The 15201-nt window shown below is 44.7% G+C and overlaps 1 protein-coding gene across 2 annotated transcripts in view; it reads right to left on the reverse strand.

Annotated features, from left to right (window-relative positions):
* Positions 1-15201, reverse strand: part of LOC129826221 (adhesion G-protein coupled receptor D1-like) — a 51120-nt gene that overhangs the window by 1930 nt on the left and 33989 nt on the right. For both annotated transcript variants that reach the window (XM_055886707.1, XM_055886706.1), the window contains 11 exons: positions 12930-13003; positions 12113-12236; positions 2772-2875; positions 2469-2580; positions 2147-2300; positions 1248-1314; positions 950-1016; positions 705-796; positions 442-568; positions 282-323; positions 62-154 (listed from right to left, as the gene is read on the reverse strand). In XM_055886707.1, the coding sequence (XP_055742682.1) occupies positions 62-154; positions 282-323; positions 442-568; positions 705-796; positions 950-1016; positions 1248-1314; positions 2147-2300; positions 2469-2580; positions 2772-2875; positions 12113-12236; positions 12930-13003 (1056 nt within the window). The remainder of the gene's footprint in view (positions 1-61; positions 155-281; positions 324-441; positions 569-704; positions 797-949; positions 1017-1247; positions 1315-2146; positions 2301-2468; positions 2581-2771; positions 2876-12112; positions 12237-12929; positions 13004-15201) is intronic.

Consider the following 15201-nt stretch of genomic DNA (forward strand, 5'->3'; position numbering starts at 1 on the left):
TTAAAAGTTGAATTTACTTCTTTCTTCATAGCCAATTAGACCCCTCTATCTTGGTACTCACAACGTCAGAATTGAAGGGTTTCACATTGATGTTGCGAATGGAGCTGCTGGTTAGCGACCACACCTTGGTTTTGTGCTTAAAGGCAGCTCTGACCTACCGCAAAACAGCACAACCATGAGTAGGACCAATAACAGATGCAATGTTTCATAAACCTCCCCAGACATATTAGAAACAAAACAAACTATATCAACACTATAACAACATGAGGGGTGTGCCTTACCTCAGAGTTGAGAAGACAATGGAACAGGAAGATAAAGAATCCCTTTAGAGAGAAAAATCCACATGATTGTAGTCAATTACTGTATATAAAGGCGATTGATAAAGACATTTTATGAAATGTATTAGATTGCATAATGGCACATTTACAGTACGCTACTTACCTGTAATGAGTTGAAAACAGCAAACATGTACTGGAACATCAGTGCGTGATCGTTGATGGCCAGTACCCCAAAGATCCAGGAGATGCCCAGAATAGGAAGGAGCACAGCCACTGCCTTTGCAGTCAGCCTATACACACAGAGAGACACAGACACACTTAATGTCAGCTATCTATAGTGTATTAATGTCAGTCTGACTGAGTCAGAGTTTGGATAGCATCATCACCATGATGGTTTCAGCCCTAAGAACAGAGATGATGACTTACTTGACTGCGTTGGCATCGCCATGAACCTTGTAATTCTCTGAACTAATACGAGAGATGATCCTCATTACAGATATAAGAATCACAATATTCACCTAAGTAATAGAGAAAACAACACATATCAGTTAATGTCTAAATATCATTTCATGAACAAAAAGCTTGAGCTCCAGTGATTAATTAGCTGTAAATTGTAAACTAAAGAATGGAAATAAACAAACAGTTAGTGGTGATTTCTTCAGTTCTCTTACCACAATGACAAACAGTGCTGGTGCCACAAACGCCCAAATAGCCCCATTCTTCAAGGACAGCCAACAGCTGAGGGAGAGAGGAGAGAGATAACAAGCTTGGTCGACATCTCTCACATTATACTTTCCATCTCCAGTTACTCTGTAAACTACTTATACATAAATATGCCTAGATACATATCTCTTAATTCATGGCAGTTTCATGGCACCAGTATTGATATTTTAACTATATCCAATGGCACAGAGTGCTGCCAAGTAGTTTTGAATGTCCAGGTTGGAGTGTGTTGACTCAGTGACTTACTTCCCAACCTCTCCATAGCTGTCCAAGGCTGATGTCATAGAGACCACACATATCACCAATGGAGACCCTGGGAGAAGAGAGGACATGTTAGTTACAAGATAAAAAGATACCACACACACCATGAGATCTCTAACATTACATTCTTTAGTATATGCTTCCTTATACAGTATTGACTTCAGTCTAATGTTTTCTAAATCAGGTTTGGCAAGGAGTATGAGATGAAAGTTAGCAAGACCGACAGTGGAGGACACCGGATGTTTTTTAATTCCCACCAACATGGTTCTAGTCTTGGTCATGCTTTCATCTGTTTTAATGAGTTGCTAAGTCCACAGAGATTTACAGACTTCCCCAGCAAAGAACAATTAAACTGTTACGCTAAAGGAGGAAATGAAGAATAAAGGGTCAGAAGCCTGATTTCACTGCTAACAACAGGAGCTGTAAATTACCAAATGGCAGTGTTTTTTTTTTTTTTTACTGAGGCTGGACACATCTACACTACTTAATTTGCTGTTGGCCACAAATCACAGCATTACTTCGGCCAACAACATATGAAATGATAAAAATGGGAACTTATTTCTATTAATCACTCCAGCATGTGGAGGAGGCGCAGTGTTCCCAGACAGCTAAAAGGAACACACTTACACACGCACACACATCCTCCTGTCTGTCTGTCCACTCTGGCTAACAGAGACCTGGGAAGTCTGAAGGCCAAACTAAAGGTTAATTTTAATTGTGGGAAACATTGTTCATGATTGGTCTTTTGAAGCACAGCATATTATTGCATGTAGCTGCAGGTGTACGTGGAAAACCGATTGATCCAGTTTGAGATTAATAAAAACATGAGGATCATTAAGACATTTGTGCCTAAAAAGGACCATTAATACAGTTACAAGACGTACCCCAGCCAATCCCATAGTAGTAGAAATGCTTGCTGCCCTCTGAGCCGAAAACCTTGATGACCATGCTGTAGAGGTGCAGGCCCTCCACCAGCATCCAGGCAAACGCACTCAGGAAGAAGAAGTGGAGCAGCACAGCCATCACCTTACAGGGCAGCTGAGAGAGGAGAGGGGTTAAAGGTTAAAACTAGGGCACAGGGTGCATCATTATCTCTGTCAGCACGCTCTGCCTCCTCTTCTTTATCATCACCATCATACAGTAAGTGCAAATCACTTCCTGGTTCTAGCCAATGAGATCCTCTGACTCTAGTTATGAGGTGCTTACCGTGCCTGGGTCAAAGCAGAAGCTGATGAGCAGCAGGATCTGGGCCACCAGGATGGCAAAGGACAGGTTGGCATGGATGTGGTAGCGTTGGTTACGGATAGTGCTCACTGACCTGAAAGGCCAAACACAAATAAAAACATTGAATATTAGCAGAAATTTATAAAATAAGTTTGATGTAACATTTAATCATAATGGGGCGAATACCACTCATAAAGAGCATGTGTGACACACAGCACATGTGAGGTGCTTTGATACGTTTATTTTGATTGAGTCAGTGAACAATAAAGATGGAGGGATACTCACGACAAGATTGCAAATGTCACCAGTGTGATGGTCAGACAGAAGATAGATATAGAGCAGCCAATGTAACTGATGGTTGATAACGCCACCTGGTGGGCCTTGGTTAGCTGTGGAAACGTGAGAATCATCACAATTCAGTAAAACATTCCAGACACAAGTTTGATGTTTAGATTCATGTTCGGGCTGATTCATTTCAAAAGGATACAGACCAGAATATATTGCATTGAACACATTACTAGAGAAATAATGTAAAGCTGAACTGAGAAGAGCATTAAAACAAAGTAGTGATTCTCTAGTAGGGACACAGTGTTTGAACTGAGCTGAGTTTCACTATGAACCAACACTGCCCTCTGTGGGATATTTATGGTAAGTAGCCAAGTTTGTGGTCATACACACATCCTTAAAAACGTAGGTGATGGGCTAATAAAGAATAGTTGTGAAGAACAGGATGCCTGCACACTGTTTATGCTCCCAATTCACCGCTTTATCGACAACGTTTCGATCCGAAACGGATCTTTGTCAGGTCAAAAAAACGGAGCTCTGTTATACACATTTCACCTCACATGACCATTACTCACATGACCATTACGCACATGACGGACGGTGTCGAAACAATTCAATTAACTTTTGTGCATAGTCAATCATAATTAATCACGAAGGGACATATGGTCATAAGGGATTATATACATACAAATTGGTCCGAGTTCAAAGCTAGGCAAAGGTTAAAAAAAATATTACATTGGAAACTTTTGGAATACCATTACCCGCAGGACGCGCGGTGGCCGTATATATAATTACAGTGACCTATTTAAAACAACTTGTGTACCTCTAATAATTTAATATCAATGAGATGGTCACATGTAGTAGTTACAGAAAATCTAATACAAGCATATGTACAAAATTAACAAGTGGAGAACTACATGGCAAGACAAATCAACGTAACATATCCGTGTAATAAATGGTTTGATATCAAACTCTTGGTTCAGACCTTCAGGAGACATGGTGGACCAACGGTGAATCCAATACAATTATATTTTCAGTGGAAGATGATCAGTATCTCCCCCTTCCTAAGAGCCTTAACGTGTTCGATAAAAATGTATCCCAGAGAGCTGATGTTGTGACTAGCCTCCATGAAATTCGCAGCCCTGAAATGCGCAGTCCTGAAATTACTCCTGTGTTCTGCTATCCTTGTTTTCAGAGCTCGCTGAATTTTTCATACATAGCATAGACCACAAATACACGTGATCAGGTATACCATTTCTTTTGAAGAACACGTAATGATGCCTTTGCCCGTGATGGGGTGATTGAACGGGAACGTTGTGCATTTGTTCGTAAAGTTACAATGGGTACATCCGCCACATCTGTATTTACCTTCCGCCACATTGTCTAGGAATGTGCTATGTGGCACTGGTGGAAGATCAGACCTCACCACCATTTGACTGATGTTGTGGGCGCGTTCTAAGACTACCTGCGGGTCAGTGATCAGGATGTGAGAGTGTTTTTTAATGATATGGTCAAACTGTTGGGGGGGAGTGAGGCTGTCATTCTGGGACATAGTAACCGTCCCGTGCGTCATGCAGCCATTCCTCTGGGTAACCCCGTTGTCTGAAACGCTCATCCAGACAGTGCGCTTGTTTGTCATAGTCATTCTGTGTACTAAAGGTCCCGCGTATGCATTGCCTGCGTATGTTATGGCTGATAGAGAGGCTCCTTTTCAAGGAAACGGACTTCCTGTCCGTCGGAATCCTGTATAGGTTCGTGGTAAAATCACCCCCCTAAAACCCATTGTGGTGTCACTCCCTGCATATGTAGCGATTCTATGGACATGATTAACACCCTTAAGAAAACTGACAATATTTATGGGGGAATGCTAATGGTTTGCTTTGATTTTGTCACACCCTGATCTGTTTCACATGTCTTGTGCTTGTCTCCACCCCCCTCCAGGTGTCGCCCATTTTTCCCCATTATCCCCTGTGCATTTATACCTGTGTTTTCTGTTTGTCTGTTGCCAGTTCGCCTTGTCTCGTCAAGCCACCTAACAGCGGTTTTCCCGTACTCCTGTTTTTATGCTCTAGTCCCTGTTTTCTAGTTTTCCAGGTTTTGACCATTCTGCCTGCTCTGAGCCTGCCTTCTGTTCTGTACCTTTTGGACTCTGCTCTGGATTACTGACCTCTGCCTGCCCTTGACCTGTCGTGTGCCTGCTCCCTGTTTTTGTAATAAACTGTCTACATCTGGGTCTTATCCTGAGGTCTGATAGTACGACCTGGCCATGACTGACCGAGCAGACTCGGACCAACTCCGCAACGCCCTCTCCTCCCAAGGAACCACCATCGGGAGACACGAGGAGTTACACCGAGGTCTTCTGGAGGGATTCCAGACATTGGCAGAACGCCATGACTGTGCCTAGAATACATTTCTGGAGCAATTCCAGCGGATTATCTATGAGGCCGCTGGCCATGACAGTAACCTCCCAGACCCCCAGTAACACCGCTGTCAGCAGTGTGTCTCTCCAGGGCACCCCGGCTTCCCGAGAATCCCACATACCTCCTCCGGAACGCTTCGCTGGAGGGTCAGGAACCTGTCTGGCATTTCTCTCCCAGTGTTCCTTTATCTTTGAGCTGCAGCCCTCGTTCTTCCCCTCGGACTGCTCGAAGATTGTGTATCTCATAACGCTAATGTCCGGGAGGGCTCTCGTCTAGGCTACTGCGGTGTGGGAACCACAATCTGCCATGTGTTTCAGTTTGGAGGAGTTCGTGGCTGAGGTGAAAAAGGGTTTTGATTCTTCGTTGTCTGGGAGAGAGGCTGCCCGGAAATTACTGAAGCTTCGCCAAGACTCCCTACAGTGTGGCGGCCTATACAGTTGATATCTGCACATTGGCTGCCAAGAATGCCTGGAACCTGGAATCCCTGTTTGACATATTCCTTCATGGATTATCGGAGGAGGTTAAGGATGAGCTCGTAGCCTGGGAGCTGCCTACGGATCTCGATTCGCTCATCGCCTTGACCATCCGGATTGATGGGCGGCTACAGGAACGTAGGAGGGAGAGGTCTGATTCCGGTCCCAATCGCTCGCCAAAGGATCCCACCTTGCCTCCGAGGAACTCCGGAAGTCCCCAGCGTCTATGTCCCTGAGAAGATCCGAGTTCCCCCGAGAGTCTCCGAGGTCTGCTGACTCCTTTTTCGGAGCCAATGCAACTCGGCAGCACTTCTTACGCAGACATACCACACAGAGTTGTATGTATTGCGGAACTGCCAGTCATTGTGTCTACCTGTCCTTTAAAGAGGCCAGGCTCATCAGTAGGTATGAGTAATCTGGTGGGCCTCCCCTTACTTGCACCCCTCTTCATGTCATCCTGCTGTGGGGCGACCAGACTAAATCTCTCCGGGTTCTCGTTCTCGTTGACTCTCGGCTGACGAGTTTCATGGATGCCACCCTGGTGTCTGAGCTGGGCATCCCCACTCAGCCCCTCTCCAGTTCCCTGGACGTTAGAGCACTGGATGAATGCTCTATAGGCAGGGTACCCACAATACTACTCTTATCTACCGGCGTGTGTCCGGGAACAACAGTGAGTCTATACAGTTTATGCTCATCAAGTCTCCTCAGGTTCCCGTGGTATTGGGGTTTTCTTGGCTCCAGAGCCACAATCCCCTTATCAACTGGACTGCTGGTACTATCGTGGACTGGAGCCCGTTCTGCCAAGCCCATTGCCTGAAGTTCTCCACGGCACTACACCACCCCGGGGACGGCTGTATTCACTGTCGGGTCTGAAGACCAAGGCTATGGAGCCGTACATCGAGGACTCCCTGGCTGCAGGGGGTATCTGTCCTTCTGCCTCCCCCACCGGCGCAGCGTTCTTCTATGTGGAGAAGAAGGACAAAACTGTATTGCCTGTGCATATCCGCTACCACCCATCTCCTTGGCTTTCGAGGCGCTCCAGGGGGCCACTATCTTCTAAGTTAGACCTGTGGAATGCCTACAACCTGGTACGGATACGGGAAGGTGACGAGTGGAAGACAGCTTTCATCACTGTTAGCGGACACTATGAATACCTGGTGATGCCATTCGGTTTGACCAATGCTCCTGCTGTGTTCCAGGCCCTGGTTAATGACGTTCTCCGGGATATGTTGAACCGGTTCATCTACCTCAAAGACATACTCATCTTTTCCCTGCTCAGCCACTGGGCTCTCGTCCTCCGAGTGCTCCATGGGTTATCAGCCCCCGCTCTTCCTAGAGGAGGTCAACATACCCTCTGCCCAGATGTTCGTCTGCCACTGTCGGCATACCTGGAAGAGAGCTCGGTCCGCTCTTCTCAAGACCACCTCCAGGTATCGTTGACAGGTGGATCACTACCGGACGCCGGCTCCCCGCTTTTGTCTTGGGCAGAGGGTATGGCTATCTACTCGGGATCTGCCCCTTTGGGTAGAGTCCCGCAAACTTTATCGGCCCTTTCCCCATTTCCAAGTTCCTTAGCCCCTCTGCTGTTGCCGGCACTCTCCGTATACATCCCACGTTTCATGTATCAAAGATTGAACCTCTGTCTCACTAACCTATGTCTCCTCTTTCCAGGCCCACCCCTCTACCCGTCTCATCTCCTGAGTGTTCGACCTCGGAGTTGGGGATTCTAGTAACTGGTTGTTGACTGGTAGGGTTATGGTTCAGAGGAGAGGTGCTGGGTCCCCGCTAGGAACATCCTGGACCCAGCCCTCATCACTGAGTTCCACCGCCGGCATCCCGATCAACCAGGTATGTGCCCAGGTAGGATGTCACACCATGATCTGTTTCACCTGTCTTTTGCTTGTCTCCACCCCCCCCCCCCCCAGGTGTCGCCAATTTTCCCGATTATCCCATGTGCATTTATACCTGTGTTTTCTGTTTGTCAATTGCCAGTTTGCCTTAGTCTTGTCAAGCCCACCAGCGTTTTTTCCCGTACTCCCGTTTTTCTCTATTCCCTGTTTTGACCATTCTGCCTGCCCTGACCCTGCCGTTCTATACCTTGACACTACTCTGGATTACTGACCTCTGCCTGCTTTGACCCTGAGCCTGCCGTTCTGTACCTTTTGTACCTTCTGTACCTTTTGGACCATTACTGACCTCTGGCTGCCCTTGACCTGTCGTTTGCCTGCCCCCTGTTTTTGTAATGCACTTTTACATCGAACTGCCTGCATCTGGGTTTTATCCTGAGGTCTGATGTTTGTATGAAGGGATTCAACATCTAACTGTAATTATACTGAATAGAAAAATAAATGCAACATTCAACAATTTCACAGTTCATATAAGGAAATCAGTCAATTGAAATAAATTCATTAATCTATGGATTTCACATGACTGGGCACCCCCGCGGGTGATGAAGCCAGATGTGAAGGTCCTGGGTTGGTGTGGTTACAAGTGTTGAGGCAGGCTGGATGTACTGCCAAATTCTCTAAAATTACATTGGAGGTGGCTTATGGTAGAGAAATTAACATAAAATTATCTGGCAACAGCTCTGGTGGAAATTCCTGCAGTCAGCATGCCAATTGCACAATCCCTCAACTTGAGACATCTGTGGCATTGTGTTGCGAAAACATTTTAGTGGCCTTTTATTGTACCCAGCACTTGGTGCACCTCTAATGATCATGCTGTTTAATCAGCTACTTGATATGCCACACCTGTCAGATGGATGCATTCTTAGCACAGGATAAATGCTCACTAATAGGGATGTAAACATGTGTGGACAAAATCTGAGAGAAATACGTTTTTTTGTGAGTATGTAACATTTCTGGGATCTTTCATTTCCGCTCAGGAAACATGGGACCAACACTTTACATATTGCGTTTCCATTTCTATTCAGTATAGATCTACAGCCAACGCGCATCCTGGATGTAATGGTCATATGGGAGTGTATTCCAACGTAATCTTTCTTTTTACTGTTGCCTAGGTTATAACCGATTTTGTATGTACAGTATACAATCCTTTTATATGTACCTTTTTTATATGTACCTCTGTGATTAATTATGATTGACTTTGCGCAAAAGTATCTACTTGCACATCTTCTGCTCATTTATCACTCCAGTGTTAATCTGCTAAATTGTAATTCTTCGCTACTATGGCCTATTTATTGCCTACCCCATGCCTTTTGTACACACTGTATTTCGACTTATTTTTCCTACTGTGTCACTGACTTGTTTTGTGTTATTGTATGTTATTCCATGTGTTGTCTGTGTCACACTGCTTTGCTTTATCTTGGCCAGGTCGCAGGTGTAAATGAGAACTTGTTCTCAACTAGCCTAGCTGGTGAAATAAATAGTTTCCACACATGCTATGCATATGGTCATGTGAGGTGAAATGTGTATATTTTGGGATGTGAGAACTCAAAGATCTGTTTCTGATCGAAACGTAAAAAAATAAATGAAACAGTGTGCAGGCCTTCCTGTTCTTTACATGTTCATGGTAAGTGACATAGTTACATTTCAAAATAAACGTCAGACACTCAAAAGATCCTGAGCGGTGCAGTGGTCTACGGCACTGCATCTCAGTGCAAGAGGTGTCATTACAGTCCCTGGTTTGAATCCAGGCTGAATAATATCTGGCCGTGATTGGAAGTCCCATAGTTGGCGCACTGTTGGCCGGGGTAGGCCGTCATTGTAAATTAGAATTTGTTCTTAACTGACTTGCCTAGTTAAATAATAAAAAAATATCTTGCCCATACTTCTGATCATGCCACTCTCTTGGATGTCATTTTATTGCTTTTATTGCATGGCTAGCCTCCATGGCAGGAAGTAACTTCAATATGTCTGACCTCCTCAGTGCTTAGTGTCCTGTCCAACCTCCCTGGCCAGTCCCAGTGCCAGCCAGTAGAGTGGTGTGATGTCGAGTGCTGGGCTTTAACAGGGATCAGTGACCCTCATTACTAGTGTTCTCACTGGAGGACCTCTGTGCTGGACTGGACTGGGTAACACTCTGTCACCATTTTAAAGCTGCTGTGGCATGGTAAAGAGAATACCCCTGACCTGATTCTCAATGAGGTTCACTCTCAAACTATGGTGCTGCACATATGTCTTGTCCTTGACAATTGTATATCAAGGATGATTCCCCTTTTCTCTTCCTGTGTGTGTGTGTCTAGTTACAGGTAACTGCCAAATTAATGGAAACGCGTGAGTAAACGAGGGATACAATGTACTGTATATTGAAAGTAGGGGCTTCCACAGTGGTGTGGTTCCTGAGTTAATTAAGGAATTAACTAATAGGATGACAATGCCCCCATCCACAGGGCACGAGTGGTCACGGAATGGTTTGATGAGCATTAAAGTGATGTAAACTAAATGCCATGGCTGTCTCAGTCACCAGATCTCAACCCATCTGAACACTTATGGGAGATTCTGGAGCAGCGCCTGAGACAGCTTTTACCACCAACAAAACACAAAATTATGGAATTTCTCGAGGAGGAATGGCGTCGCATCCCTCCAATACAGTTCCACAAACTTGTAGAATCTATGCCAAGGTGCATTGACGCTGTTCCGACTCATGGTGGCCCAACGCCCTATCAAGACACTTTATGTTGGTGTTTCCCTTATTTTGTCAGTTACATGTATATGACTGTGGGTGTGTTGTACGGCATGTTGCTGTTTTTTTTAGCTGAGGTTATTTCCAGACATTGAGGTTTGATTCTCCATTAACTGCAGCGTGTGCCTTGTCATTTGGACAGTGGAGCAGTCCCAGCCTTCCAGAATAGGGATGCGTGGGATGTTCCCATCCCGCTGAGGGATAAGGCTGCTGCCCACTAATTAGAGGGACTTGAGGAAAGTATAGCATCAAGGAGACGACTGCTTCAATACATTACTGAGTAACGCAACAAAAAGGATGGTTATCCTTTTCTATTTTGGGAATCTATTCAAGATGGATGGTCGGTCACCACACTCACAGGGTGAATATTGCTGGCCTTTTGATAACAGAGGACGGTTATTGTCTCTGGCCTCTATTGCCTGGATTACCATTTAGGAGAATACAATGCACTAATGGTGATGAACTGTGACGTGATCTGGACTGTGTTCCAATAAAAGTTTGGGGTACAGGTTTATGAAGAATGGGAGATTGTGGCCTTCATGGTATGATATTGACATGTAGTTGGTTAAGTAGTGTGTATACATCTATTACAAAGAGGGAGGTATACACTCACCGGACAGTTTAGTAGGTACCTAAAAGGTGTCGGAAACATTTGTTGCGCATTGGCATCAAGGGACCTAATGTGTGGCAGGAAAACATTCCCCACACCAGTACACCAACGCCACCAGCCTGTACCAGGCCGGATAGACTCGTGCTGCTTACGCCAAATCCTGACTCTGTCATCATCATGATGCAACAGAAACCGGGATTCGTCGGACCAGGCAATGTTTTCCCACTCCTCAACTGTCCAGTGTTGGGGATTGTGTAAACACTGGAGCCGCTTCTTTTGAGTTTTTAGCTGATAGGCGTGGAACCTGTTGTGATCGTCTGCTGCAATAGCCCATCCGTGACAAGGATCGACAAGTTGTGCGTTCTGAGCTGCCGTTCTGCACACCAATGTTGTACTGGAGCCGTTATTTGTCTGCCTGTTAGCTTGCACGATTCTTGCCATTCTTCTTCGACCTCTCTCATGAACGAGATGTTTCCCCCCACCTGGACTGCCACTGGCTGGATATTTTAGTTTGTAGCACCATTCTCGGGAAAACCCTAGACACTGTCATGCGTGAAAATCCCAGGAGGGAAGCCATTCATGAGATACTGGATCCGGAGCGCCTGGCACCGACGATCATACCAAGACCCTTAGGTCACTTGTTTTGCCCATTCTAACGTTCAATTGAATAGTAACTGAATGCCTCGATGCCTGTCTGCCTGCTTTATATAGCAAGCCACGGACACGGGACTCACTGTCTGTAGGAGCGACCCATTTTCGTGAACGGGGTGGTGTACCTAATAAACTGGCCAGTGAGTATAGCTTGAGAATCCCTGAGCCAAACAGACTGTGGGAATAGATGGTCTTTGAGGCATGGACCATCGCCTCATGTCGAGACCCAAAGAAACCACACCTAATCATGGTAGTCTGCAGCAATGCCCTATTAAATCACTACTGAAAACAACGTTGTTACTTAGGTATGCTGAACATTCTAGCAGAACCAGGACCTCTGGATGGGGAGAAGTTACTGTGTGGTGAACCACAGGCCCCTGTGCAAATATATTCACATAAATCACTGGTGCAGTGATGAAAGAGGACACACACACACACACACACACACACACACACACACACACACACACACACACACACACACAGCAAGGTTCTGCATGGGACTGCGTGTTGTGGAGGAGAGGAAAGGAAAGGGGATCTTACCTCCATGGGAACCACCTGCATGAGAATGGCGAAGTTGGTGAGATGGTTACACAGACACACCGAGTAGGACATGTTCCCTCCGGACCGCACACAGCCCTCATTGGACCAAACACCCACCTTTGAACTGATGGAGGACAGACAGACAGACAGACAGACAGACAGACAGACAGACAGACAGACAGACAGACAGACAGACAGACAGACAGACAGACAGACAGACAGACAGACAGACAGACAGACAGACAGACAGACAGACAGACAGACAGACAGACAGACAGACAGACAGAGAGAGTGTGTGTGAGTGGACAGAGACACATAGACACACAGGAGTTGAGACAGAGAGATTGTTAGACACATATGCAAGCACACACATAAACATGCCTGTCAAAACAGCAGGGATAATTCTACAATGGCACATACTCCCTAAACCGGATTATATTCTAGGTAAAACGATTATGTGGGAGGCTCTTTAACACATATGTTTTGCAGAATTAGATTTTGAATAGGGCTGTCAAATATTTCATTTTTTTTCATGAACCACAGAAGGAAGGGGACAGGAAGCATAATGAGTCCAAGTAAAACAGTCACAATTCACAATGATTTATAGCATTTAAACAGCCAAAACATTGGCTTATCAGATGGCAGTGTTTTTACTGAAGGTTGCACACTCCCTCCCTCAATATATATACTGTACCAAATGTATTGATGCTATGTATCAAGGATGTAATGTATATGATGATGATGTTTTGGGCAAAATGAGTTATTTCAGTGATAGACATGAAATAGATATATTTCAGTGTGCATATGTAAACCCAACCTGTAGTCGAGGAAGGCACAGTAGAGGAACACTTTGTTGCTTTGGTTTAAGGCTTGACCCTGCTGATCCCTGTTCTGAAAAAAGAAAACAATGTCCTAGTTTCACAGTTACAGCTCTACTTCACAAACCTCTATTGTGAGATGGGCATGTGTGACATTTTGATCTTCTTTGGCATTTGTATCTTGTCAAAATCAAATCCCAAAGAAGACCTAATTTTATATTTCTGAACAGAATTCAGTTGAAGAACCACAAGTCCAGGTCTCCCTTGAAAAACAGGTTGTTTTACCTCAAGGAGACAACCTGGTAAAATAAATATTAAATAGAAAACAATTGACTTGATTGTATTAGTGAGTAGGTGTGATGGCCAACACTGGCTTTTGTTTACTCCCATAAACCAGAGCAACCTGTTAGGAAAGTGCATGTTACTGTAATCATCATGAGAGAGGCATGGGATCCTTTGGAAGCTTTGGAAATGAGCAGCTCTCTCGAAGACGGCTATCCATGACTCCAGTTGGCTCTCTCTTCATAAAATAAGCTTAACAACACCATTAAAGCTGTCTCGATGCGCTCCAAAAATAGCAATCTCTTTTGAATTTGGAAGAATGAACCACCTTTTCGTTTTGTGAAATCAAATAACAATGTCCCCTTCACTGGCGTTGAGAGACCAATAAACATCTGAAGAAGACATCAGCTTAACAAGTTAGAGCAGAGGTGTCAAACTAATTGTGCCCCGGGGGCCGCATTTGGTCTTCAATGAGGTCCGGAGGGCTGCAATGAAAATTGGTAACTTTTCCTTGTGCTAAAAATAGTCCTCTATCCATCGTTTTTGGAACTGTCGATGCTCCCTGACTGTCTAGCGGGACACAGTCAAGAAACTGTATGAATGCACGTCCATTATCATATCTACACAGTTTAGATTTGGTTTTAGCCATTTTAAAGTAAAGTTGAAGTCGGAAGTTTACATACTGTACACCTTAGCCAGAGCCATAGCCATATTTAAACTCACTTTTTCACAATTCCTGACATTTAATCCTAATAAAAAATCCATTGTCTTAGGTCAGTTAGGATCACCACTTTATTTTAAGAATGTGAAATGTCAGAATAATAGTAGAGAGAATGATTTATTTCAGCTTTATTTCTTTCATCATATTCCCAGTGGGTCATAAGTTTACATACACTCAATTAGTATTTGGTAGCATTGCCTTGAAATTGTTTAACTTGGGTCAAACGTTTCGGGGAGCCTTCCACAAGCTTCCCACAATAAGTTGGGTGAATTTTTGCCCATTCCTCCTGACAGAGCTGGTGTAACTGAGTCAGGTTTGTAGGCCTCCTTGCTCGCACATGCTTTTTCAGTTCTGCCCACTAATTTTCTATGGGATTGAGGTCAGGGCTTTGTGATGGCCACTCAATACCTTGACTTTTGTTGTCCATAAGCCATTTTGTCACAGCTTTGGAAGTATGCTTGGGGACATTGTCCATTTGGAAGACCCATTTACGACCAAGCTTTAACTTCCTGACTGATGTCTTGAGATGTTGCTTCAATATATCGACATAATTATCCTTCCTCGTGATGCCATCTATTTTGTGAAGTGCACCAGTCCCTCCTGCAGCAAAAAACCCCCACAACATGATGCTGCCACCCCCGTGCTTCACAGTTGGGATGATGTTCTTCGGCTTGCAAGCCTCCCCCTTTTTCCTCCAAAAATAACAATGGTCATTATGGCCAAACAGTTCTATTTTTGTTTCATCAGACCAGAGGACATTTCTCCAAAAAGTACTATCTTTGTCCCCATGTGCAGACTATAGTCTGTTTTTTTTTAATGGCGTTTTTTGAGCAGTGGCTTCTTCCTTGCTGAGTGGCCTTTCAGGTTATGTCAATATAGGACTCGTTTTACTGTGGATAGATACTTTTGAACCTGTTTCCTCCAGCATCTTCACAAGGTCCTTTGCTGTTGTTCTGGGATTGATTTGCACTTTTCACACCAAAGTATGTTATCTCTAGGAGACAGAACGCGTCTCCTTCCTGAGCGGTATGACGGCTGCATGGTCCCATGGTGTTTATACTTGCGTACTATTGTTTGTACAGATGAACGTGGTACCTTCAGGCATTTGGAAATTGCTCCCAAGGATGAACCAGACTTGTGGAGGTCTCCAATTTTTTTCTGAGGTCTTGACTGATTTCTTTTGATTTTCCAATGATGTTAAGCAAAGAGGCACTGAGTTTGAAGGTTGGCCTTGAAATACATCCACAGGTACACCTACAATTGACTCA

Source organism: Salvelinus fontinalis, chromosome 28, assembly GCF_029448725.1.
Source record: "Salvelinus fontinalis isolate EN_2023a chromosome 28, ASM2944872v1, whole genome shotgun sequence".
NCBI classification, from domain to species: domain Eukaryota; kingdom Metazoa; phylum Chordata; class Actinopteri; order Salmoniformes; family Salmonidae; genus Salvelinus; species Salvelinus fontinalis.